Source organism: Streptopelia decaocto (genome assembly GCF_964273445.1).
Source record: "Streptopelia decaocto genome assembly, chromosome: Z".
Classification (NCBI taxonomy): domain Eukaryota; kingdom Metazoa; phylum Chordata; class Aves; order Columbiformes; family Columbidae; genus Streptopelia; species Streptopelia decaocto.
The window spans coordinates 70451595-70476340 of NC_138657.1; the positions used below are offsets into that span (position 1 = coordinate 70451595).

Genomic DNA, 24746 nt, shown 5'->3' on the forward strand with positions numbered 1-24746 from the left:
TATTGTGTCCAGTTCTGGGCCCCTCAGTTCAAGAAGGACAGGGAACTGCTGGAGAGGGTCCAGCGTAGGGCAACAAAGATGATTAAGGGAGTGGAGCACCTCCCTTATGAAGAAAGGCTGAGGGAGCTGGGTCTCTTTAGTTTGGAGAAGAGGAGACTAAGGGGGGACCTTATTAATGTTTATAAATATATAAAGGGTGAGTGCCATGGGGATGGAGCCAGGCTCTTCTCGGTGGCAAACAATGATAGGACAAGGGGTAATGGGATCAAGCTGGAACACAAGAGGTTCCACTTAAATTTGAGAAGAAACTTCTTCTCAGTAAGGGTGACAGAGCACTGGAACAGGCTGCCCAGGGAAGTGGTGGAGTCTCCTTCTCTGGAGACATTCAAAACCCGCCTGGACATGTTCCTGTGCGACCTCACCTAGGTGTTCCTGCTCCAGCAGGGGGATCGGACTAGATGATCTTTTGAGGTCCCTTCCAATCCCAAACATACTGTGATACTGTGATACTGTGGATCAGCTGAAAGATATTATTTGGTTTAAGTTGTCTTCCAGTTCAAGGCCCAGGCTACGACTTCTACATTCCCTTTTGCTGGTCCTGTTTATCTGAACTGCTCAAATTATCTTTTCATTCTTCCCACAAAGACAGAGCTAATCGGTTGTATCCTTATCCATGACACTTTCCTCTAAGCAAATGGAAACAATCTTTTAAATCTCTTTGTTTTTGTGGCAGGACACACTGACTTAAAGGACTCTTATACATGACAACAGTTGTTCACTGGTGTAATTATGGATAAAGTTAAAACAGTATGTAAAAGCACAGCCACTGCATTGTTCAGACTATAATGTATATGTTACCAAACTGATCTTATCCTTGCCAAACAGCTGTACGAAATCAACTTTTTGTTCTTTTTAAAATTATCTTTTATCTGTTTGAAAATGCACTTTTTTAAAAGATAAGACCTTTAAAATAGACATTAGACATTGCAAATGTTCATGACAAATTCTGCACAAAGCCAGAAGAGAGTGCATTCCATTCACAGTGGTACTTGCATTTTGATCTTAAAAGCAAATTAAATACTTTCTTTAGATTTAGAAATATAGACGTCTTCAGCAAGATTCCTGCAGAAATAGCAAAATGTTTTCCATGGTATACTTGTATGAAAAAGATAATGTTCTTGTACAAGGCTTAGTGCTAGCTCGCACAACAAACAGATCTTAATGAATAATTAAATGGTAGTATCTGCCTTTTATACTGGTTTCAAATTACTGGATATGTAATAGTGCAGGCTCTGGATTTTGTTAATGATATGTTGTGTAATTTCATTGTCATTAACTTCACTCAGAAGACTTATAAACTAAAAGCTATGGCTTCATATTTTCAAATACATTATCATCAGTTTACAGATGAAATAAACTTGCTGTCTACCGAAAACAGAAAGCGTAACCAACTGAAAATAAGCTTACTTCCATCAAGTAGTTTCCTGGGTTTTGACTTGTCAGAGACTCCACAGGATGACTCAAGGAACAAAATTACTTAGCCCCGTTGAAGACACCAAAGCAAAGCTCTCAACTGTAGCCCTCCTTACTAAAGCTGTTCTACATACAAGAACTACTGCATCTAACAGGGACAATGATTAACGTGACTTCATAATATTTCTACTATTACCAGCTGCACCTAATATCTTAGGCTGGCAATTTTAAAGACCACGCTATACTCAGAACAAAAAGTATCAATGTATAATTGGTGATCAGATTTTATGAAGGCATAAAAATAGTGTTTTGTGTGAAGGATAAATAATATGAAGATCAGCTGAAGCAAATACCTGCCTCACTCATCCTTCTGTTTTCCTCACCTCTTCTTCTGATTCTCTGCACTTCCACGAACCAAGCCAAGGAACTGTATTGTTTTTAGTGGCATTTGAAAGAAGAAATGAAACAGAAATTTCAACCCATTAATTTCTCTCCTTGCCCTTCGCTTTCAGAAATCTTGCATGTTTACCATTGATTCTGGGAAACAATCAGCTTAGGCAATTATAGCCCCATATCATATAAAAGCTGCTAGTTCAGGAAGAGACTCAGCTAAAAACTGGATCTCTCTCCTTTTTAGAGTTTCGCAAAAGTTAAAAACAAAAACAAAACAAAACCAAAAAAACAACCTAAAACTTATTTGTCTTTATAGTCCTGGTCTGCCTTGAAAATGCAAGGAAGACTGAAAAAGCTGGACAGTTGTTAGGTAATTATGGATATGTGGCGAAAGGAAAAGGTAAATGGTTCATGAGATCCTAAATTAACGTGAGGTCCAAGCCAGCTAAAGATTATCAACCACACAGCATGTCAAATGTTTAAGTGGCATTTACCTGTAGGTACCAATATGCTTTCTAAATTGACAATTTAGTTGAAGTCTGCATATGGAAAAAAAAAAAGATGAGAGAATATAGGAGTTTTTGTGGTGGAAGGAAGTCTGGTCTTACCATGGCATACACACCTCAGTCATCTACAGATGTTCAGTTTGTGTTGCATAGCTCAAAGACTCAAAGCTACAAAGGTAGAAGACAGAATAAGAAGGAAATTGAAAGAGAAAAGGATCATAAAAATGGAGTAAGAGAAGGAAAAAAGCAGGAGAGTACAAAAATTAAGGCTAGGCAGCATGAAAGTTATTTTAAAGTAGAATTTAGAAGCAGATGCTTCTTCCAGATCAAGCCCAAGACCCATCCAGACTGCTCTGAGTCACATACACTGTGTCCACCAGCGGCTGGCATTTCAGGAGAAAGAGTGAGAAACTGCAAATAAGCAATACAGAACAACCGCACTTCTCCCTCATCTATTTAGCTTGTTGTTGACTTCTGTCCTGAAGCACGGTCTTGAAGCAGCGATATCCCATGTAAATCTTGTGTTTATTTTTTAATCCTGCATCATTAACCACAAAAATATCCAGTTCCCTTTGAATCGCACCCAGGCTCTCAGCTTCCATTATACGTTGTGTAATAAGCACCACATGGTAACTGTTCAACTTAGAAAAAAAAAATCCTTTAAGTTAGTTGTCCTTTCAAAGCTGAAAAGAGGAAATGACTAAGAAGAGGACAGATTTTTAAAGTAATTGTAGTCCAGGGGCATGTTGTGCATTGGCATTCCTCTTGGCATCACTTCATGCTCTTCCCTGCACAGAAGGACCTCTATCTATCTATCTTCCCCGAGGGAAAATGAAATCCAGGCACAGTCAGCAATTTTTATATTTTAAAATTATAGGAAGCAATGCTTTTTATCCTACTAAAATATTTTAGAAATACAGACCAAATGTTATGATGCATAGAGATTGTACCTAAAATATCCTGCTACAGACTTTCAGCATTTGTTCCCATGTGTTTGAATGGTATTAGTGCACGTCTGCCCTCATGTTTATGAAGAATTTTCCAAATTACATGAAGGTGATTAAAACAGGCATGGCTCTCTTTACTCTTCTGCTTTCCTTTGAAAAGTAAATGAATGTTTATTGTAATATCCACTAAATTTCTTGCATAAAATGTATTTGTGCTGGGATCTTCTTGGTCTGTAGAATTTCATCCCATTACCTGGAGAGATTCTCGGTAAAATGTATTTGGTGGACAGTCGGAGTCTGGGGTTTGGGAGGAGCAGGGGATCAGTGGCTGCCTTACAAGATTTGCATGTATTTTTGCCTCACATGGTAAGCCATAAACATATAACAACAAAAGTTCCTTGAAATAGTTCAGAGAATGAAATTTATTGATATCGCATTGCATAATCTGGCCCCATCTTAGAGGGCCATGGAAAGGGCAAAATCTTTGAAGACAGATCTAGAAAATCTGGGCTGAAGACTCAATATAATGTCTGGCACAGCAAGTAGCTGATTCTGCTGTTATGAATGTACTTTATCCTGCTATTTTAAGTCTATGCAACATCAAAGACACATTTGCAGGTATAGTCTTGAAGAGCCAGGAACTTAAGACACCACAATAATATCACTTGGTGTGCAGGAGGAGGTTAAAAGGAGGATTAATAGCAGTCAGGCATGATGTATTAAATGAATCCATGACTAACGGAGTGTGACAGCAAAGGGTTTAATTCTTTTCAACAGAATAGATCCCTAGGGCTAGAAGTATTACTCCACTGTGGCTTTATCATCTTGGAATTTTTATGGTTATTTTTGATGAATTCATATTTTTGTAAAGACTTTTTTGACATTAAGCCAATTTTCACTTTTAATTAAAGCCATAAATAACCTTAATTCTGCATTAAAAGGTTTATTGTTTCTTACTTTTTATTATTATTACTGCCAGGAAATATTTCAAATACCAAGCATGAGGTTAGTCAGCAATTATAAGTCCTCAAAGGTCCAGTAACTATGCTGTACCTTATAAACATTGTACATTGCAAACTTGATCCAAGTTTAAGTATAATATCTAGCTTGATAGATGCCACAATTTTAATTTTGTTTTTGAGGAGCTTTGGCTTATTTACTCTTCCATTTATCAGTGTATCTCAGGTGACCAGTAAACATAAATAAATCCTTATCAAACAGGGATGAAAAAATAAGCATTTTTAAGTCTAGAATGTGCCCATAGAGAGCCAAACTAGGAGTAAAAAGGGCCATATTTAAACTGTTTAGCTCAAAGAATGAACGGAAAATGAGCAAAATCCAATAGTGAATGAAATGTAGGAAGGAAAATCCCATACTGCATGGCAATCTGACAAAATTAGAAGAGATAACATATAGAGTTCACTTTCCATGACAGTAATATTACAATGCAGTTTAATACCTGTATTCAGATCCATTATGCCAGTTTCAGTTGAGGCATCACACACAAATTTCTCAGAAACCAGCATCTTGATAGGCATTTGATTTAGGGGCTTGTAAAAGGCAGCGTCTGTGTGGCTGAGATGCCCCCCCTACCTGGACAGGCAGGACAGGGCTCACTGATCCTGCAGCTTTCCCACCTGGGCAGCATGTACAGGAGCAAGGAGCCAAAGCTCTGCTTACTAAGGTGAAAATGAATGAAAATCCATTTTTGCTACTTTCTATGAATGGAATGTGCCCATTTGATTCTAAAATTTCTAAACTATAAAATGTTTTACATGGGGCTGACATCTCAAAGGTTTATCTATCCCTTTTATTAAGACAATTTTCTTTTAAAATGATCCTCAATGATCTAAACAATCTAATGAAATACTGCCAGTATTTCAGAGAAGATACAGTGAAAAATGCTTAGGAAAAAAAAAATCATTCCCTTAGGTTGCAACTCAGCTCTTCAAAGATGTGCTTACATGTATTATATAAACAACTGCTGACTCATAAACTTGACATCCACAGGGAACGAGCGTTGTGAAATGTCTTGGTATTTGGAAATATCTGGCATATGGAAATACAATTTAGAGCTTAATCTTGCATACTGCCCATCTGCCCCCCAAATCCATGCTTTCATCTGAGACTGGCCATGCAAACTGGATTTGGTATTACTATGTATTTACCACATGGCACGAGTTTAAAAACAAAATTTCTGTTTTCAAAAATTGTTTTTGGTTTGCCTCATTATGTATGTTTAGCGGTTAATCATCACATCAGAAAATAAAAAGTGTTAAAGCAGGCAGCCTGATTAAGTCAAAGACAAAATGATCATCTATATAAGAACCATATATATTATTCCCCATTATTGTTTTTTCTAGTCGACACTCTGAAATCAGCACAAGTACTTCAAGATGCATTGAAACATCCAGAATTAGGACACTGACTTCTCCACACAAGCTTTACATCAGTCAACACAGTAGAAAATTTACCTTTTTCCTGACTTGCTGGTCTTTGGAAGAATGGGCTTTCACATGCTTTCTCAGGGAACTTGGATCTGTGTATCTCTTAGTACATCCTGGAATCTGACATGCATAAGGTTTCTAAGTCAAAAAGAAAAAGGATAAAGCAGCTGTTACATCACAGATTAGTTTAACTCAAAAGAAACTCCTTTGAGCCTTCAGATGCTGCAAACCACATTACTACAGAAAACAAATGTTGTACATTATTACAAGCAGAATGCTAGGTAATTTATTAGAAAGGAAAAGCAGGTAAGTAAGGCTTATAAGGAACATAAACCAAAGGAAAGCTTTCATCATTATGCCACCATTAATCGTTACCTTTTTTTTTTTTAATCAGTACAATGAATATTGCTAGTTATACTCACAATTCTTCCACCCTCAGAGCAATCTTTGACTTAATCAGAAATTATATTCTTTAGTAAATCAGGTAAAGAAACTGCAGTAAAGGCCCAGACAGGCTGTTTAGGATTATAGGAGAATCTGCTTCAGGAAGAGAGAACAAGAAAAAGTGTTAGTTTACTACATTACAAAGAGAGCAAGCAAAAAACCAAAGCAAGCATCGAATACTGAAGTTCCAAAAATATTACATACCAAAATACACATTCTAATGTGAAGTACATGAAAAAGTCCTTCAGCTCATATTTTCTAATAACACATGCCATTCTAGAAAGATATCAGTGCTGTAATACCTCTATAGTTTTCTTAAAAGAAAGCCCGATAAGTCTAACTGATCAAATACACACCTCTATAAATATCTCCTTCTGCCTGTTGTAACCTGTTTGTCTTCCCTGAATACTTGTACGTCCACAATACCAAGTATTAAATTAATGTTAGATCCAACTGTTTGCTGATATTAGCTATTTCGCAATTTAGCCATTTACATTTCACAAGAATTTCTGAAAACACCTTATATAAATGGTGAAGTTTCCAGCCATACTATTGACTATTCAAAATGGTTAATTTAAGTTTCGTGACAGCCATTTAATTCAAAAGGCATTGTTCTTGTTTTCTTTCTGGACTTCTGCCCTTTGGAAACTGCTTGTCTCTGAAGAAACAGGATCTTTTGTTATGAAACAAAAGTTTTTAAACAAGTCTCAGCTGTGACTCAAATTCACAAGCAACAATTTGTTGGCACAAACATTTTTAGTTTTACAAAATTATTTTTCCTCTCTTGACTTTCGGGTATATGCCACAGTCTTGACTGAGTTTTTGTCAGAGAACAGCAGTTATAATTGCAGATGGATTCTGTGTCTTCAGCTTCCCTAAAAATCACCTAAGTGGGAGAAAGTTACTGCCTCTATGTGTAGCAAAACCCATGGAGCTGTGGCCTTTTGCTTGGACTATTTTGTTCCAAGCTCACGTTACTGGGTCACTTCTGAAACAGCTTAAACAGCCTCATCATGGACTTCTCCCTCCTGTCTTCAAGGTTATGGTCTACCTGCTGCCACCAAGCTGGAGGAAAGGAGCACACGGTCTAATGTACAGAGGGCTGCAATGTGACTTCTGCTTCCTTACAGTGTCCAAGTGTGTCCTCTGGTGCTTGGCGCGGTCGCTGGAGTTGCTGAATGCTTTCTGGCAGCCAGGGTGCTGACAAAGGTACGGCTTTTCACCCGTATGGCTCCTTAAGTGAATCTTGAGATTTTCTAGTCTGGAAAAGGCTTTCTTGCAACCCTCAAACTAGAAAAAAGAAAGAAGTGATTTGAAAGGAAAGCACACACAGCAAACAAACACCGAGCAGGAGGGTGAAAGGGCTTGCAGAGGGCTGCCATGGCTGGATGCCCCTCCAGAGCTGAGGAATGCCTCGCTTCTCAGTGTGGGTGTTGCCACAGGGTTTGAACCATTTAGACAGTAAGAACTTATTTATCCCCCACTGCACATGGCTGAATTAGGAAACTAAGTCCTATTTCCATTTTACAGACCCAAATAGCTCAGAGAGCAGCACCGTTCAGCTGATGTGGCACACACGGGCCCAGCTGATGCTGATGCTGATGGTCCCAGTAGCGCACAGAAAGCAAATGGTCACTGTGGAGTTCCCGGGTCGTGCCCCTGTCTCAGCCTTGGGCATGTTTGGGTCCTGCTGACCGAGCTGAGCACAGCACCAACCCAGCCCACAGACCAACAACGAAATCACGCAGGGAAACATCAGTCTGCCCTGCCTTGCTGCCGGTGATGTATAAAGTACATCGACTTTTGAAATGTTTCTTTACCTTTCTGCCACGAGCAAATTCACGAGATACTAAAAATAATGGACGCCCATTGAAATTGGATTTAATTCCTACCAGTAACCAATAATCATGTGGCACAGTATTTCTACACCTAATTAAGTATGGCATCTGCAGTGAAACCTATGTTTATGTGAGCAGAAAAACATTTATTCATCTGTTTTTTCCCATAGTATACTTTAATTTATGGAAAACTAAAACCATCAGTTCTATCTGACACCAGCATTTTCACGTAAACTTGATTTCAATCACACTTGAGTATTTATTAGTATTAGTTAAAAATTCTATTAGTCAAGACCAATTAATCTCACTAGTTTCAGCTTTTGCATATTCCACCATGCAGCATCTAAAGCATCTGCTGCATAACATTCTAGTTTGCAGTTCTTGTATACCTGCAAAAATCATAATGCATTAACAAAGATGTAAGACATTTTAATGCTAACACAAAATCTTCCACCAGTTCTCTTCCTATCAATTTTACTCACTTGAAAAGAAAAAGGCCATTTTTTACTGATGTTACAATAACAAAAATAAGTTTGATCATATATTATTCAGTGCATGTATGTTTACAAAAGAACGTGTAGGAAAACACCGACATAACTCTGATCATAATTAGCATGCCTTTCTTAAAACTCTGTAAGACTCTCAAAAAAGAGAAAAAACAAGACATAAAGTTTTCATAACACAATTTTAAGCACTTCATGATTTTGGACAAATGCAAGAGAGAGTTATAACTTCAAAGAATAAAGTGCAGGGAGAAAATACTGAAAAAAAAAAAAGTTTCAGCCTCCCCAAACAAGCCGGAGAGGCTGAATTTCTGTGCAGCACTCCCTAAGAGCTTCTGTTTAGTTTTAGCAACAGAAGGAAACGTAGACTGAATGTTGCCCAGGAAAACAGAGTATATAGGAGAAAATACACATTAAGTATAAAATAGCAATACTAAAATTAAGCTTAAGAAATTGAAGCCTGAAAAAGGGGATGAATCACCCCCACTATATCATAACTGCAATTTTATCTGCCACACACATCCATTTCAGAAAATGTCTCAACCCAGGAAGCTTTTCATTTATATCTCATCCCTTTATCCAAAGCAAAGCTATGGTGCTTTTAATATTATCCAGTTTTGACCACTAAATATTAATTTATGCTTGTACATATACCGTTGCCTCTATGTTTATGAATGTTTAGTATGCAAGCAAAATATTGCTGCAAGTGCAAAAATACATTTACCTTTAGGCAACTATTAGTAGATAATATTCCAGGATAAGTTAAAAAAAATATATATCTCTTACAATTGCTTGATTAAAAATACCACATTTTTAAGGACAAAGAGTGGAGAAAGCATAGAAAACATGGGAGCTAAAAGACTGACAGAACAAATAGCCTTTGAAAAGCAAACTAGTTCAAGAGTAGCCATATTAAACTAACAAAGATACCTACTGATTAGCCCATCTTATGTAGACGTTATTATTTTTTATTAAATTCATAACAGAAAAATATAAATTCGAATGATAATAACTAAGCTGTACATAAGCGTTAAAGAAACTGTAGTATCTCAAACAACCTTCAATTTCATAGGGGAAAACTCAGCCCAGTGAAAAATTTTTAAAAGCATGCCCTGTAATGTTTATTTCACAAGTTGCTAAGCTTTGAATATTCACACACACAAACAAAATTAAACGTGTAGATAGTTGTTTATATGATGGTAAAATTAGCGTTGAATTTAACTGGACAAGAATGTTTAACTGAGTAGAACTGGGGAATGTTATCTTACAAATTTAAAAATCGTGATTTCTGAAGACTCCTGCATTGCTGCTCATAACTTGGAAGCAGAGAAGATAATTCTGAAGATGCCTCTCCCTTCCAGAGCCCTTAATTACTGTGTCTTATATTCACAAGGCTATACATAATAGTGTATTGCAGAAAAGGTCATTCAAGCAAAACACAGAAACTACAAGCCTGTATTATTAGAAAGACTGTCTTCACACAACAATTAACGAATATTTACTATAAAACCAGACTCGCTGAAGCCTTGGGAATCTCTGACGCTTAAAAGTATGAAAATATATTCCTTCCAACAAGACAGAACATAAATTCTTTCCTGATAAACAGATTTCAATGGCAGTATTCCAGAGAAGACAAGATTACCTATGGGGGAAAAAGAGTCAGGTAGATGGTACTTGTATTTTGAAATGAAACTCTTAGTAATTTGAAGTTATTAACTGTGGTAGAAGAAGAGGATGTAACACCTTTGTTGCAATTAGTCACTTAAGTACATGGCATGCATTTGGCAATGTGGAGCTATTTAACACTCCTAAACATACTTCCGACTAAACTAGATTTTTTTTGAAAGTGTTATATGGAATTAATTGTGTAATGTTTTCCTAAACTGCAATACAGAAATCATAGTTACTAAGCTTTTGTTTTTACAGTTGCATGCAAATTGAAACCGTTAAGTAGCTCATAAAGAAAATTTATTCTTTGTACTTCTGGAACTTGGTAGCTTTTTTAAAAATGTACTCATTGGAGTGTCCATATCCATGTGTAATTCACCTTCTTATAGATATAATTGTCAAAAGAAATAAATAATATATTTACAATGAAAGGTAAAGTATATCAATGAAGAGCAAAAGCAGTGCTATGACTTTAAAATGCTTATGTTCGCATGAGTGTGCTGTTCATGTTTGTATGCACAGTGTTCAGTGTATTGGGCAACCATCCTGTAAAATTGCAATATAATTACATAGATTTATATAAAATACTCTGTGTAGTATGTAAAGCCCTGCTGGATGTACCACACACTTCTGAGCCCTGTCAAGAACCAGACAGCAAGATTCATTATGAAATACATTTAGACCCTTTCACTGTACGCAGAGCATGGTAATATCTGTGTGAATACCTAAACGTTAGTAACAGATATTCATTGGCCAAGTGTTCAAGAAATTACTAAGTTTTCACTGTAAAAGGAACTGCTCTGATTATCTCAGTTGATTAGCAGTGTAACAAAGACTAAAGACCTCGCTCTGTCAAACAACATCTGTCTGAGATCTGGTCCATTCCCAGAAAAATATCTAGTCTTGATTTAAGTCAATGAAAGACAGCTCACCTTCCTATTAATCCATCTATCCCCTAATATTATCTGGTATTAAAAATCTTCACTTTTTGCCATCTGAATTTGTTTTGCTTCAGCATCCAAACTCTGTGTTTTCTTTTGTCCTTATCGCTGTCTACAAGTACCTGAAAGGAGGTTGTAGCATGGAGGGTGTTGGTCTCTTCTCCCAAGTAGCAAATGATAAGGCAAGAGGAAATGGCCTCAAGGTGTGCCAGGCGAGGTTGAGACAACCCCTTCTGTGAAGAATTTTTTCCTAATATCCAATCTGAACCTTCCCTGGAGCAACTTGAGGCCATTTCCTCTCATCCCATCACTTGCTACTTGGGAGAAGAGGCCAAGCCCCTCCATGCTACAACCTCCTTTCAGGGAGTTGTACAGATCTCCCTCCACATAAGGTTAAAAAATGCCATGTGGTTCAAACATGGAAAGCCTTGGAGAAACCAAATCATAGTGTATATTGTCCTTTTCAAAAAGAGAACTGCAGGCATTTCATAAGCAGTATTTTACATTCCATTCCTCACTGATCCTCATCTGGGACACAACTCAGTGCAAAACCTGCTTTGGATGTAGCATTATCTGCCTATGATTCCACATTTGAATTACATTTAAGATCTACTCATTAACAAATTATTAATTAATAATATTGGACTATTTTAAAATATTGTGTGCTTATCATTTACAACTTGATTTAATATTTTATTCAGTAAAATATCAATACAGAAATGCAGTCGTAATTTTCTTCTTCTTTTTTTCCATCCCAGACTGTAGAAGTATTAGAATAGCTTGATAAATCATGCTCCCTCAAATAGCTGATGGATATGGGAGAAGAAAAGCAAGCAAGCAGGACTCTACAAAGGTGAAGAAGGACTCCAAGATGTTTCATGTAGCCTTTTGAGTCTCTAGAAACAGCATGAGAAAACTTGATATGTGCTGAAAGATCCCAACTGGTATGAGTCTGCCTGCTTGAAGACAGTATGAAATGTTGCCTCTGCCTCCCACAGATTTCCTGTCTTGACATTGAACTGATCCCATTCACAACAGCAAGATACTACCTGAGATTGCTTTGACAAGCTGCTTGACTTGCTTACTTTAGTAATTTTCATAAGCATAAGGAAAACATAAACCATTTCTGAGTTATAGGGAATGCTGTCATATGTGAAGGCATATACGTAAATGGAGGGAATGGTATCCCTAAAAACTATGGAGGAAAAAATAAATCCAGAGCAGCACATCCATAAGGTCCCAAACCAAATCTTTGAATGGTTCAGTAGTCATGTAGCATTTTTAAAAGATTTATCAGCAAATAATGGGCAAATTAATTATTTAACAATCTTTTATGTCTATCTGTCAATTAGTTTTGAATGCTCTGATATGCTGACCAGGTAGGTTCTTCTGTATCAGCACCAAGGCAGGTGCTATGACAAGGACAAAGAGCCTTTCCCCAGCTTTGCGTTTATCACAAGAACAGATGTAAGAGCTGTTCTGTATATGGCTTTCAAACAAGAGTGATGCATTTCAAGCACTAATTAATAGCCTTTTAAAAAGCATTTCCCTTCCTGAAAAGCATTATCAGGGTGCTGCTCTGCAAGAGATGTAAGGACTTTCAAAAACCTGAGAGTAAGACTTCATATGAAAACCTTTTAAACAGCTTTTTATTCTGGCAGATTCTCCTGCCTGGCATAATCACATAATTAGTGTCAGACATCATTCAAACTGCTGACATCAGGTGCTCACCAACAAGGAGGCTGCATGCCACAGCTGAGATTTAAAAGCTCAGGTTCATTTCATATAAAATAAGTGCTGTGCTTTTAACCCTTAAAGTGTTTAAATGGGGAAAAGTATAGCATTTGGAGCAGCACTTCATTATAGTGCAACCATTTCTATCTGAACGGAATACATTTTGTGACATGGTGACTGAATGCTTTGCTGGATGCACAGTACTCATGTAAGGCTGTATTTTCCTCAAAGCTACGCAGAGGCTGGGATTTTTTTTCTGCTTTTATAGCTAAGCTTATGAAATGACAGAAAATCTTGGAATTCTTTTCTCCAGCAAGTAATGACAGACTATGTTTGTATGTGTTCCGTAAAATTACAGCAGATGCTTGTTTGCCCAACCATTCAATGATAATTATGTCCAAACCTTGTTGAAGTCAATAGGTGGTCACTCTCTTTTTTCCCTCTTAAAAAAAGCAGTTGTCTCCGCTGCAAAATCCTCACTTCAGGTATTTTTGGTATATTCCATTAAAATTCTATGATTCAGCGTTTCGTAAGTATAAATGCAAACAAAAGATAATTACAGACCATGACAAAGCCTGAAGTAAATTGATATTTATCTTCTTTGTAGTTCCTACTTTAAGCTAAAAGGCTTTTGATACTCAACACATGTACAAGAAAGTTCTTACTATGAGTCAGATGTAAGACTTACAGGACTAGCCAGTGCTTACACAGCTATACAGCTCGTATTTTAAAGAGCTTTTGACAGTGAAGCACATAATGTTTTTGTGTATATGTGCAGACAGAACAAGATTAATAAACTATATCCTAATCAGCTTTCAGTTTTCCAATACATGCAGCTCTATGCTGCTGCTGTAACTGACAAATACAACGAAATCAATGAGAAAAAAGGAGATACTAATGCAGAGCAAAAACTTACACATTAGTTAACATATAGGAAATTGGTCTACTTTTCTAGACAGGCATAAAAGAGAGGCTAGCATCTTGCATTCTCTTTGAACAAAATCTCACTTCATCAGTCACACTGTACACATCTGGCAGAGTACTTCCATGTAGACAGATTACTTATCAATAAAATTTGATTTCAATTTTATTTCCAAGGAAATTAGTATTCACAGAAGAGACTCTGGTGTCAGTTCTGACAGGACAAATAAGAACAGTGGATTAAGGATGCCACTGAATCACAGTAAAAACAGCTAAGGAACTGTGCCCATCCAAAATAACCGTTTATTGTGAGAGCTCTCTTTACAGATGGCTCTTTATGCGTTCTTGATAAATGCAGCATGCTCATTTTTGTTTTTTAGTTCAATATTCTGGAGATCTTCATGCTTCTCACATTCCAGAGGCCTGCACCACACTGTATATTCTTACTTTCTTGGTAATACCATGCCTAAAGACACAAATACCTCAGCTGAAATGAAGCACAGTACATTGAATGTTATTTATCCCCTGAAATAATAGTGTCAAGAGATTCATTCACCATGGAAATGTCTCTTGTTTTCATTAGTTTTAGTAAGCATGGCCATTTCAGCCTTGGAAGCTATTTCTGTTGCTGTAGAGAAGGTAAATATTATGACAAGTCTCTTCAAAAGAAACTATTACTGAATACATCAGCTGCTACCGATTCAAAAACCATATGGTAGTGAAACCATTGAAGGAAGAACGAACAATTTGGGAATTCTTTCACTGCTTCCTTTTGGAAGACAGTGCTTCTGATTTTTTTTTTTTTTCTCTTTTCTCTTCCTCAGCTTTCTAAAAGGTTGTCTTTAATCCTCTTGTAGCTGAGGTCACAATCTGTATTCATGCAGCTTTCTCTACTAAAAGTAGTAAATGCTCTTAAAGCAGTGACTGTTATTGCTAAAACCCTAAGAAGTCATCTAGATTTGACTACTTCTTCCTTCTAGTAACACTGCAAGAACTAAATAACCTTTTGTGAAGTAAAAAAAGCAGTTAATTTCTTGCGAGTATTTATAAAAAACATATGCAGGAACACTATCTTCCCCCCCAATACAAATTCAAACATGTAGCTACATGTCATTTCTGTAGTTCAGATCTCTACAGGATCTCATGGCAGTGACGTGCTATAAATTGAGACCACAGGCTTTCAAACACAGAGATGAGAGAGTGTAAATCACATTCTCACTGTGAAGATTCTGTTGTTTTAGAGCATTTTGTTCTGTAAATGTCACGAAGGCCTAAGTTTTGATCTCTATTATGTGAGGTGACAAAAAAAATAACCAAGGAGCTGCTGAAACTATAGCTCAAATGGGAATGAAATATGAGTGTAGAGGGTTCTTCCTCACCAAAGTCCATGTCCAAATGCAGATAATTCATGATTCATTATATTTTCTATAAGTAGAAACAGAATAAAAAATATATATATATACACAGATATAGGAATATTCTGTTCTGTCCTATCCTAGCCTAGCCCAGCCCAGTCTAGCCCAGCCAAGCCCACCTATAAACAGGCAAACTGCGACTGAAAGATTCAAACATGAAGCTTTCCTACAAATACCATCAAAGTATTTCTTCTTAAATGTATTTGAAAATATATCACTTGATTTGCCATTTTCACCGGATGAAATGATATCAGAGACAGGAAAGCACTAAGAAGATACTCTAGACTAGAGTATTGGTAAACTCTCGCATTTAAGGTAAGGTACATAGCTCACAATTGGCACTGGAACAATTTCAGCACACCCATAACTCCACTTATTATTTACAGAGCAAAAATTAATTTTTCTAACAGATTTTTTTTAATTGAAAAAAGCCATATAGATCACTGCCAAGAGCAAAATAGGCAGCGAGAAATCCATTTGATCTTTCATGACCACAGCATTTGCCTAGAGAAACTATGTTGGAATACAGTACCACATGCCCATAAACACTAACTTCATGTCCAAAGAAATTATGTACTTAAGTTGTCCTGGAAAAAAAAAAGTTTGAATGCCTCCAATTTTGACAACCTGACACAGATGTAATTTAAAAGGCCCGATTAAAGAGGTTTTATTAAAGCAAAAGGCATAATAGGCATAATTCAATTGTTTGCTTGTTTATGTAAAGTGCCTGAGACAGAAACCCACAATCCATGCAGGAGGAGGCATCATTAGGGGAATAAAATATGCTTGGCCAAACCTTGACTTGAATTTATAAGTTCAAGATTTACTGTAAAAATGCATGAAATTATATACTGATTAAGGCAACTCATTTTTAATAGAAAAATTACATATCTGCTGCACTTTTTTTTTTCTCCTGCAAAACTGGCTCAATCATATGTAACTTCTTGCATAAACACAATTTGAATTTACACATATAAACACAATATTTTACTGTTAACATAATAGTGGACTAAACTATGTTGCCGTTCCAATTTGTAATGGTGAGAAGCATACCATTTCTCTGAGTAAGCTCTCTCACAGGGATACACAGAAGTGTAATGCTTGATTTAAAGAACCAAAAAGTCTTCGATTCTCCATTATGCAACAACCACCTCATCAGGGGACAGAATTTTTTGCAAATTTAATATGACTGAATTTATTTGACATTTTTCCATCAGGGGGTAATGCTTCTTGAATGTCTTTTGTTGAATTAACGAGAAGTTCAAGCCACTCAATCCACAGTGTATTCATGGTCCACTCAGTCCATAATGTAGAAAGGACCATATCTGTTATACTCTGGTAGGACTAAGTAATATTCAAAAATACAGAAGTACCTCTTGGATAATAGTTCTTGTATTTTTTTCTCAATATTATGAATGATTTATAAAACCACATCTGTGAACCAAACAATCTTACTTAACTGCTGAAGAAACAGTAAGAAAATCAGATTCATGTCACGAGTCTATGAAAAAAATTAAGGCTAAAAATAGGAATTTTTTTCTTCTTTTTAAATTCTGTATTTTGACAAAAAGAATATATTTTATTTTCTATTTTAATTAAATATATTACCATAGCATTAAATCCAATGAACATGCTTCACAACCTTCTTCAGTTAGTTTCTTCAGAAGGATGAGGGAAACTTGAAAACAGACATCCCTTTCAGCAGATGCAAGTTAGAGAATTTAATTATTTTTTTCATAGAGTCATTCAGGTGTTTCACTATGAAACAGAATAAGGAATTTAGCTGCAACGTCAGAGCCACAATGCTGTTATAAGAAGAAGTCTATCACTACACAGCTGTAACTTTTCATTTCATAGAAGATGATAGTACTTTTTCACAGGTAACAAGAGGGGGCTAGAGGAAAGAGCTTTCCTTTAAAATGATCTATTCACACACATATTGTTCCCTCAAAAGACTGATTGCTGAATAATAAATCACAAGAAATTACACCCGTATTGTCAAAAGTACTCTTTTTACATTTATAATGGCATACAACCAACTCCAGCATTTGAACTTCAGATGTCTAATTAAATGAAATGTATAGGAGGTTTTTTCAATGTACTTATCATTTTCCTTTAAACTTACATTTTTAATCTTGTTATATCAATGAATCCATCCAATATCTATGTGAAAAGAGACGGAAAACATCACTCTTGTCCTACACAAATTATCTGAGGCCAAATATACAGTGGAATCGATATGGTCATACTGTGGGAGTGAATATATGTAATAAAGCTGAGCAGCCTTACCTCTGCCAGTACTAATATTTTATAATAAATGTGCAGTCATGACCAAAACATTACAGCAGTCATGATCTCAAGAAAAATCTCCTTCTAAATGAATTATTCAAAAAATTTATTCCTTGCAATGCCTTTTAGTAGATTTTTTTTTTTAAATATAATCTGTGCATCTTCATAGCTATGGTTAACTGCTATACTTGGGTACTTGGATATAAAGATTACTTGGCTACCCTCCAATTGTACTATTAACTTTGAATTTCCATCTGTTTGGGGAAGACACATGACACATACTGTTATTTTCTACCTCCATTTCATTAGTACTCAGACTTTACCATGGTAATGCCATCTCAGTGGCTTTCATAGGAAATTTTAATCTTGACAATTGTACATAAAAAGCAGGAAAGAGTATGTTACTTTGCGATATTTCAACTATTTGGAGGCATGTAAATCATACAGAAGTTACATTCATGGCCATAGTAATCAGTAAATATTCAGCATTTTCTAACATTTCACATGTTTAATTTGGGTTTACAGTTGGTCTGAGGCATCCAGAATACACTCTGTAGCATTTAAAATCCAGCTCACATAACCCAAAACTACATGACTAGAAATTAGAAAATATCATATTATAATGTTAGTTTTATGAATTTCAGAACTTCTAAAACTAAATTAATTTTGGTAATTCTATAAAGAAGGACGCATTTGAAAATACAAACTGAAGTTTTATATCAAAAGTGTGAAAATTATGTTTAGACTTTTCCCATTGATTTCTTCCTAATTCAGTTGAGGCAATTTACTGATTCTGACATTAAACTGTTTATTTCTTTTGCTAGCCCTTAAGCTGCATTTCCCAATAAATAAAATACTTATCTCTGCAGCACCTTTTATGGTATTAACAGTAGCATTCTGCTGATTTAGTCTAAAACTCATACCAGGACCTTACCTCTGCACTCTTCTCTGTAATAAGCAAATTAAACTAAGCAACCAAAAGTTTTGAGTTAAATGCAATTTTGGCTATTTAGCAATGTAGCCTTACCTCTTCCCTTTTGTCCCCCGTTAAAGGGGAAATCAATAATACAACTTAGAATTTGAAATCGTAGCTTTACCCTGTTCTGAGCAGAGCTACTTACACAGCTCTCCTTTCACGGCAAAGCACCGGAGTTTAAGAGAGATGGATTGCAGAAAAGAACGGTAGCGGGAAACAAGGCCAAAGTGCTTGCATTGTGACCAGTGGGAGTCCATCACAGTAGCGAACAGCCAGAGGATGTTTCTTTCTTACTGCACAAGTAAACCATAGTCAAATTTCCAGCAACATTCAAAACTCACTTCCCAGCTCAGTAAATGTTTTCTATTCTTGGCTGCTTAGCACCTTCAGCTTCTTCCAATTAGGTCCTGTTTGTTTAGTTTGAACAAAAAGAAGCAAAAGGCAAAAAAAGAGCAAGCTCTACGGAAAGGATTAAGCCCTATATCTTATGGAGAAAGAACACAAATTAGAAATTCTTTTCGAATCTGGAGTATGCATTCTTTAGTCTTCTGCCCTGCTGGGAAGTGTAATAAAAATAAAGGCAGAAAGAAGCTTTTTTTTTTGCTTCATTTCATTTGTTCAGCTGAAAACATACTTTTGATTATCTGGAACTAAATCTCAGAATTCATGACAACTCGGACAATACTCCCACATGTTGTACGCCTATGAGTTAAAAAGAGAGCTGGGAAAGCTTAGAGAAACCCACCTGGTGAGCAAGCTCTCCAGATTCAAAAGGGCAAGACAGAAGGCTGCGTGGACATGAAGCAAGCAAGCTGTGACTGTGAGAAGATGGTGACAGGAGTTTAAGTGCTGGCAATGCAGTTCTTCAGTAAGCTGTGGCCTCAGAAGGAAAACCATTTTCAAACTGACCAACAGACCTGACTGATGGGTGTGAGTTAGCTAGGGATGAGAAAACCAATGGAAGAGGCCAGAGGCTGGAAAAGGTAAAGTGTTGGTTACTATTTCTTTGCAGCTGAATTAACTGAAATCTAATGATTATGCTTTGAATTTAATATGAAAACGAAGAAAATTTAGTGAAAAAAACAGAAGACAAAAGAGAATGCTAACAGCAGAAATAGGCACCTTCTTTTTAGGATAGAAAATCACCTTGCCTGTATGTGCTATGCCAAATTGTGAAAGATTTTTGCTGTGATCCTGTGCCAGAAAACTCTGTAAGTTATTTTCCTCCTTTTGGTGCAATGTACCAAAAGAACCAATTTGTACAAATACAAAAGGAGAGAAAACAAGGCTGCTGTTTCTCCCCTTCCTCCTCCCTCTTAACATCAGAAAAGACATAGTAAAGCAGCAGCATGATCTTCAGACAATGGTGTTTGCAGCTTTCTGACATCCAATTTAATGTCTTCAAAGCTCATCTCTCAACTACAACAATGTGATGCTGAATCTGGGAGTACAAATATTAGGGCTGGACATCGGTGTGGAAGCAGGCAGGACCTCTGCTAAATCAACAAATGTGTCTGGGTCCAGAGAAAGGACTAGGGGTTCAGCGCAAAGGCTGAGCACACAGGACACAATACAAAGGACCAGGCAGGGCACAGAGCTGGACCAAACCCAGCAGAGCTGCTGGCACACATTTGCTCGTTGTAAAACTGTGTCTGGGACACAATATTTTTTTTTTTTCTGAAGAACTCAGCAGTCAACAGCTTCTGCCTAAGGGCGATGGGCACAGCTGGTCTTTTCTGACTCACGCAGACTGTAAGAAGGTTCAGGTTCCCAAAACCAGAAGATAAGGTAATGTAATACCTATGCAGATGCTCTTGCAAAGCTTCACTCATTTCAGTCACACATACAGGGGCTTTTGGTCCTGTCTACTGAGACGCTGCCTTATGCAAACAAAATCCCTGTGAAAAAAAGGCCTGTGGTGATGGGACTGTGAGAGATTAATGCAAAACAGTTCTCTCAGAGTGAGCCCAAAAAGCTGCTCATCTCTGAAAAATTTAATAACAAGAAAAGTTGAGGAATATGCTAGTAAAGATTCTGTAGTGTTGATTATTTTTTATTCTCCATCTTTCTAATAAAGTTAAATCACTCATACACTATTTGCATCCCCTAACCAGCCTTTAAAATAACAAAGACATCTACATAGCCTAATAAAGCAAGCACGTACTTATTTCATGTCAGGCATAACTTACAGGTGTGCCGAATTCTCTTCTCTCCCTGTGGCTTTTGCGAAAAGTGTCATGGCAGTGATGTAGAAATAGAATTACTAAGTAATTTGGGAATAAGCCAGTTTCTCTGCCCTACAGAACAGATTGTCCAATGTATCTAGCAATGCATTTCTTTCCCCTGGATGTGTAAGTAGATGAGTCTCATACACCGTACACATGAGTGATTCTCCCCATGCAACTGGGGCTTAAGCTTGGACAAACCTTATGTGACCAATATAGAGCAAGTGGAAGAAAGAGAAAATAGGGGAATTCATTAATAAATGTAGGGTGTTAAAGGCATATTCACAAGCCTTGATGCATCAAATAATTTTGTTCCTATCATGCAACAGATGTCATTTTCGAGGAAAGCCTTGAAGGGTTTCCAGACTTCACAGAAGCAGAACGCTACGGGAATAAATCCAAGGCTATGATGAGAGAAGCCAGTACAGAGCATGCAAGGCCAGGCAGAGGAATGAAAAGCACAAAATGAGGTCAGAAAGAAAAAGAAGATTGGTGAGAATGGCATATTACTAAAGTACACATATCCACTGCTCAAGTGAAGTGTTTGTTCAATGAGCGAGTTACAAGATTTGTACTTATTTATGGAGTGTGTCTGGCACAACAATAGGTTGTGGAATATGTAGAGGACATTTTATATAATAATAGATCAACAACTGCGCCTAATTCTTACTGCTCCTGGGTACAGCCAATAGAACAAGATCCAATATACCTGCAGGTTCAGAGGCACGAGCAGGGGATGAGATGTGCAACTCTTTGAGGGCAATGCTAAGAAGCTTTGAATTTCACCAAAGAAAAATAAAAGGATGACTGAGTAAATAACTATCTTCAGAAAATATCACCAATGCATGAAGTTAAGGGCTTTTTTTTCTCCTCTCCTCAGTGGACACTGCATTCTTCTTAGTATGTATTTCCCCTTGGCAACGGAACATTTATCCCATTCACTATGAATCATTACAACCTTCAATAGTCTTTGAAATTAGTATTTTCCCACTATGAAAGGGTGTCTTAGAGAACCTACAACACATATTAGAGCTATTTTTGCACTGTTCACCAAAAACATTGTGCTTATGCTGTTTAACTGATAATGAAAACTTTGTTTTCTGTTTTAATTGTCTGTACCATTAAAACAAAACCAGATGATAAAAATACAGATAAGTGCAAAACGCGAAGACTAAACGGAAGTGAACAACAGATGAAGCTTACATGAACTAATGGAAACAGAAGACTAACTCTGAGCCTGGATTTATGTTCACCTACTAATCAAGAGCAATGCCACAAATGCATGTCAATGTGCAGCACAAAACCAGTTGAAAACACAGCGGAATAGTACTCTATTGAACTTTACCTATATGGCGTTTCTGTTTCAAAATAACTTCGTGTTTACAGTGCTACTGAAAAGGTCAAAATCTGGCTGGACAGATGCCCAAATGCAGGGTGAGCGAAACTGGTATCTGTATTATAAGTCAAATTGGTAAATCTGATAGGTGATTGTTACTGACAGCTTGGTACAGAGCCCTGATTATCTTCAGACAACAGCTTCTCTGATAGAGTGTGTGGGAACGAGGAAATGACGAGTGAGGGTAAACCTGGCATGGTTTCAGAGACCTGGAAGAATTAAGAAACAGAAGTGAATGAGTGATCTCAGGAAGGGTCCTGCTGGACTAAGCACTTACTGACTCTAGTCACACCAGCAGCACCGTGAAAAACATCTGTGACATCTGTATTCTGTTATTCCCTTTCAATTCTGTGTACAAATAAAGCATTCAAACCAGAATGGTTTATCTTTGAACATAAACCTGAGTTTTAGACCTCAGAGATGAGTCAAGGAGGGCTCAGTGGAAGTTCTGGGTATACTGCACTGGCAACTTCTATTTCATCTAGAAAACTGACCACTTGCAGAAAAAGTGAGGGTTTCATTTATTTAGTTTTCATAGTTAGTCAGAGGGGAAATCAGAGCCCAGCAAAGGAGAAGGATGATGGTAATGTTGAGTGTGATGGTAATTAGTAACAGTGCTAGGTTAATGGCTGGACTCGATGATCTTGAGGGTTTTTTCCAATCAAAATGATTCTATGATTCTGTGATATTGCTGGTAAGATGGTGCTACAGTCTCCTTTTTTTTCCTTCATTAGTGCTTGCTCCTAAGAAGGGCCCATATCTAATTACCTTTGCTAGCCCTTCTAGCAGCCCTTCTAGATGCTTATGATACTAACCGCATAACACTGTCATTCCAAAACCAACATACATTATGGGATCCTGATATTAAGGCTAGGGCCCTATAGTGATTATAATGTCTTTACAACAACTATGTCCAGATCAAACATTAAACATCCTCTTTTAAGTGCATGCCAGCTGTTACACTGTTACTTAAGTTACTTTATTACTTGACTTTGGCTGCTTTGTCCTATAGTCTGAAAACCTGGGGAAAGCCTGAATAAGTCTTTTGCATTTAGCTAATTCAACACACATATGTTGACACACTTACCTGAAGCCACTACCATCAATAAAGGTCTAAAGGCTTCTTACAAAGATTTTCCTTTGACTTCTGCTGCAATTTATATTAGGAACACTGCTTGAAAGCCTCAATTACTTCCTTTAGTGTCCTGATGTCCCACCAAACAAAACTGAATTGATTGAAATACAGCCCGTTGATGCTTTTGTATCACTATAGAAGCTGATGGCAACCTTCCACCTCTTTTGCTGAATGGCATAATTGGCCTGCCAGAGAGGATTTGGGATTTTAACACGTTCCCTGTTTGGCCGAGCTAACCAGTTATTCTGCAGTTGCTATCAAGGCTGCAGACTTTTCTTCGTTGGGGTCATTAAGCTTGTCAAAACTAATTTGTCACCACAACTGCTGACCTCCATTGCCTCTGACAGCAGCACAAGTGTCAAACTAAACAGGACTTTGCATTACAAGAAAGTAAATTACTGATCAGAGCCCTCCAAGCATCCTGATCGTACGCCACAGTCTGGCCTTCTGACCCTAGGAGAGTTGGAGACAGCACCAGCTAAATGACATGGGCTGAACAAATGACACTACTAATCATTTTGCAGAATAAGTAAAAAAAGCCTCAAATGGCTAAAGTCAAAGAACAAGCAAAGGCGGCATATGACCTGCATTGATGATATAATAAAGTTTGGAGGTGTTTTCTTTTTAATTAAAAGGCAATGAAATTCACTTATTCTGAAAAAAAAAAAAATTCTATAAAAGAAGTTACCATCTGACTCAGACTGCCCTTTCAGAAAGCAGCTCAGACACAGCAGCTGGCAGTGAGCACAATCCAGCTGATCATTACTGCTTAATTCTCTGTGTATTCTTGACCACTCGAGTCACATCTCAATCAGGCCAGTGTCAGGTTCTTCACCTGATATATTACCAGCAACAAAGTACTTAATATCAGTCCACACTTGTTACAGTGGGGTAAAATTTGCCCCAGAAACATCTGCGTATACCTAGAATTTGCTTCATTGAAGGTACAGGATATGAGCCTTATAATGGAGTTAATTGCTTCTAATTATTCAGATCTCTATTATTTTGGTGATAATTCATAACCTGATTTCAATCTTTCCTTCACTGTTGCAACTACATTCCGTTTTATGGGGTAAATTGGAATAAGCACCATGTCCTCCGTTGCTCTAAGGTGTTTGACAGTAGAATAAACTTGAAAAAATATGGGAAAAGTTTCTCTCAGCATGTTCCTGACCACTCAAGGCAATGATTCTAGAAGTGCTGTTATCCCCAGTACTCTGAGTGGTCCTGCTTGGTTGAATTAAGATGACTTGTACTGCCATAAGCTCATCCCATGAATAAATCTTTGCAGTGTCAGGACCTCCGCACTTGTGCAGTAAATGAAAAGTTCTGTAAATACAGGGAGGGCAAGAGGTGTTCTGTTTTCCCCCTAGAACCCTTGAAATGCCATAATCTTTTCTCCATATTTTTTGTTAGGCAATATTTTTCTAAGCCTTTGGAAAGACACCTCTTTAATGAAAAAAAGGCAAATGCAATATACCTCAGCAAACAGGAT

The 24746-nt window shown here is 37.1% G+C and overlaps 1 protein-coding gene across 1 annotated transcript in view; it reads right to left on the reverse strand.

Annotated features, from left to right (window-relative positions):
• GLIS3 (GLIS family zinc finger 3) overlaps positions 1-24746 on the reverse strand; it is a gene marked incomplete at its 3' end in the record, with an annotated part of 128819 nt that overhangs the window by 39589 nt on the left and 64484 nt on the right. Inside the window, exons 3-4 of the mRNA XM_082075013.1 lie at positions 7339-7500; positions 5794-5904 (exon numbers count right to left, since the gene is read on the reverse strand). Of these exons, the coding sequence (XP_081931139.1) occupies positions 5794-5904; positions 7339-7500 (273 nt within the window). The remainder of the gene's footprint in view (positions 1-5793; positions 5905-7338; positions 7501-24746) is intronic.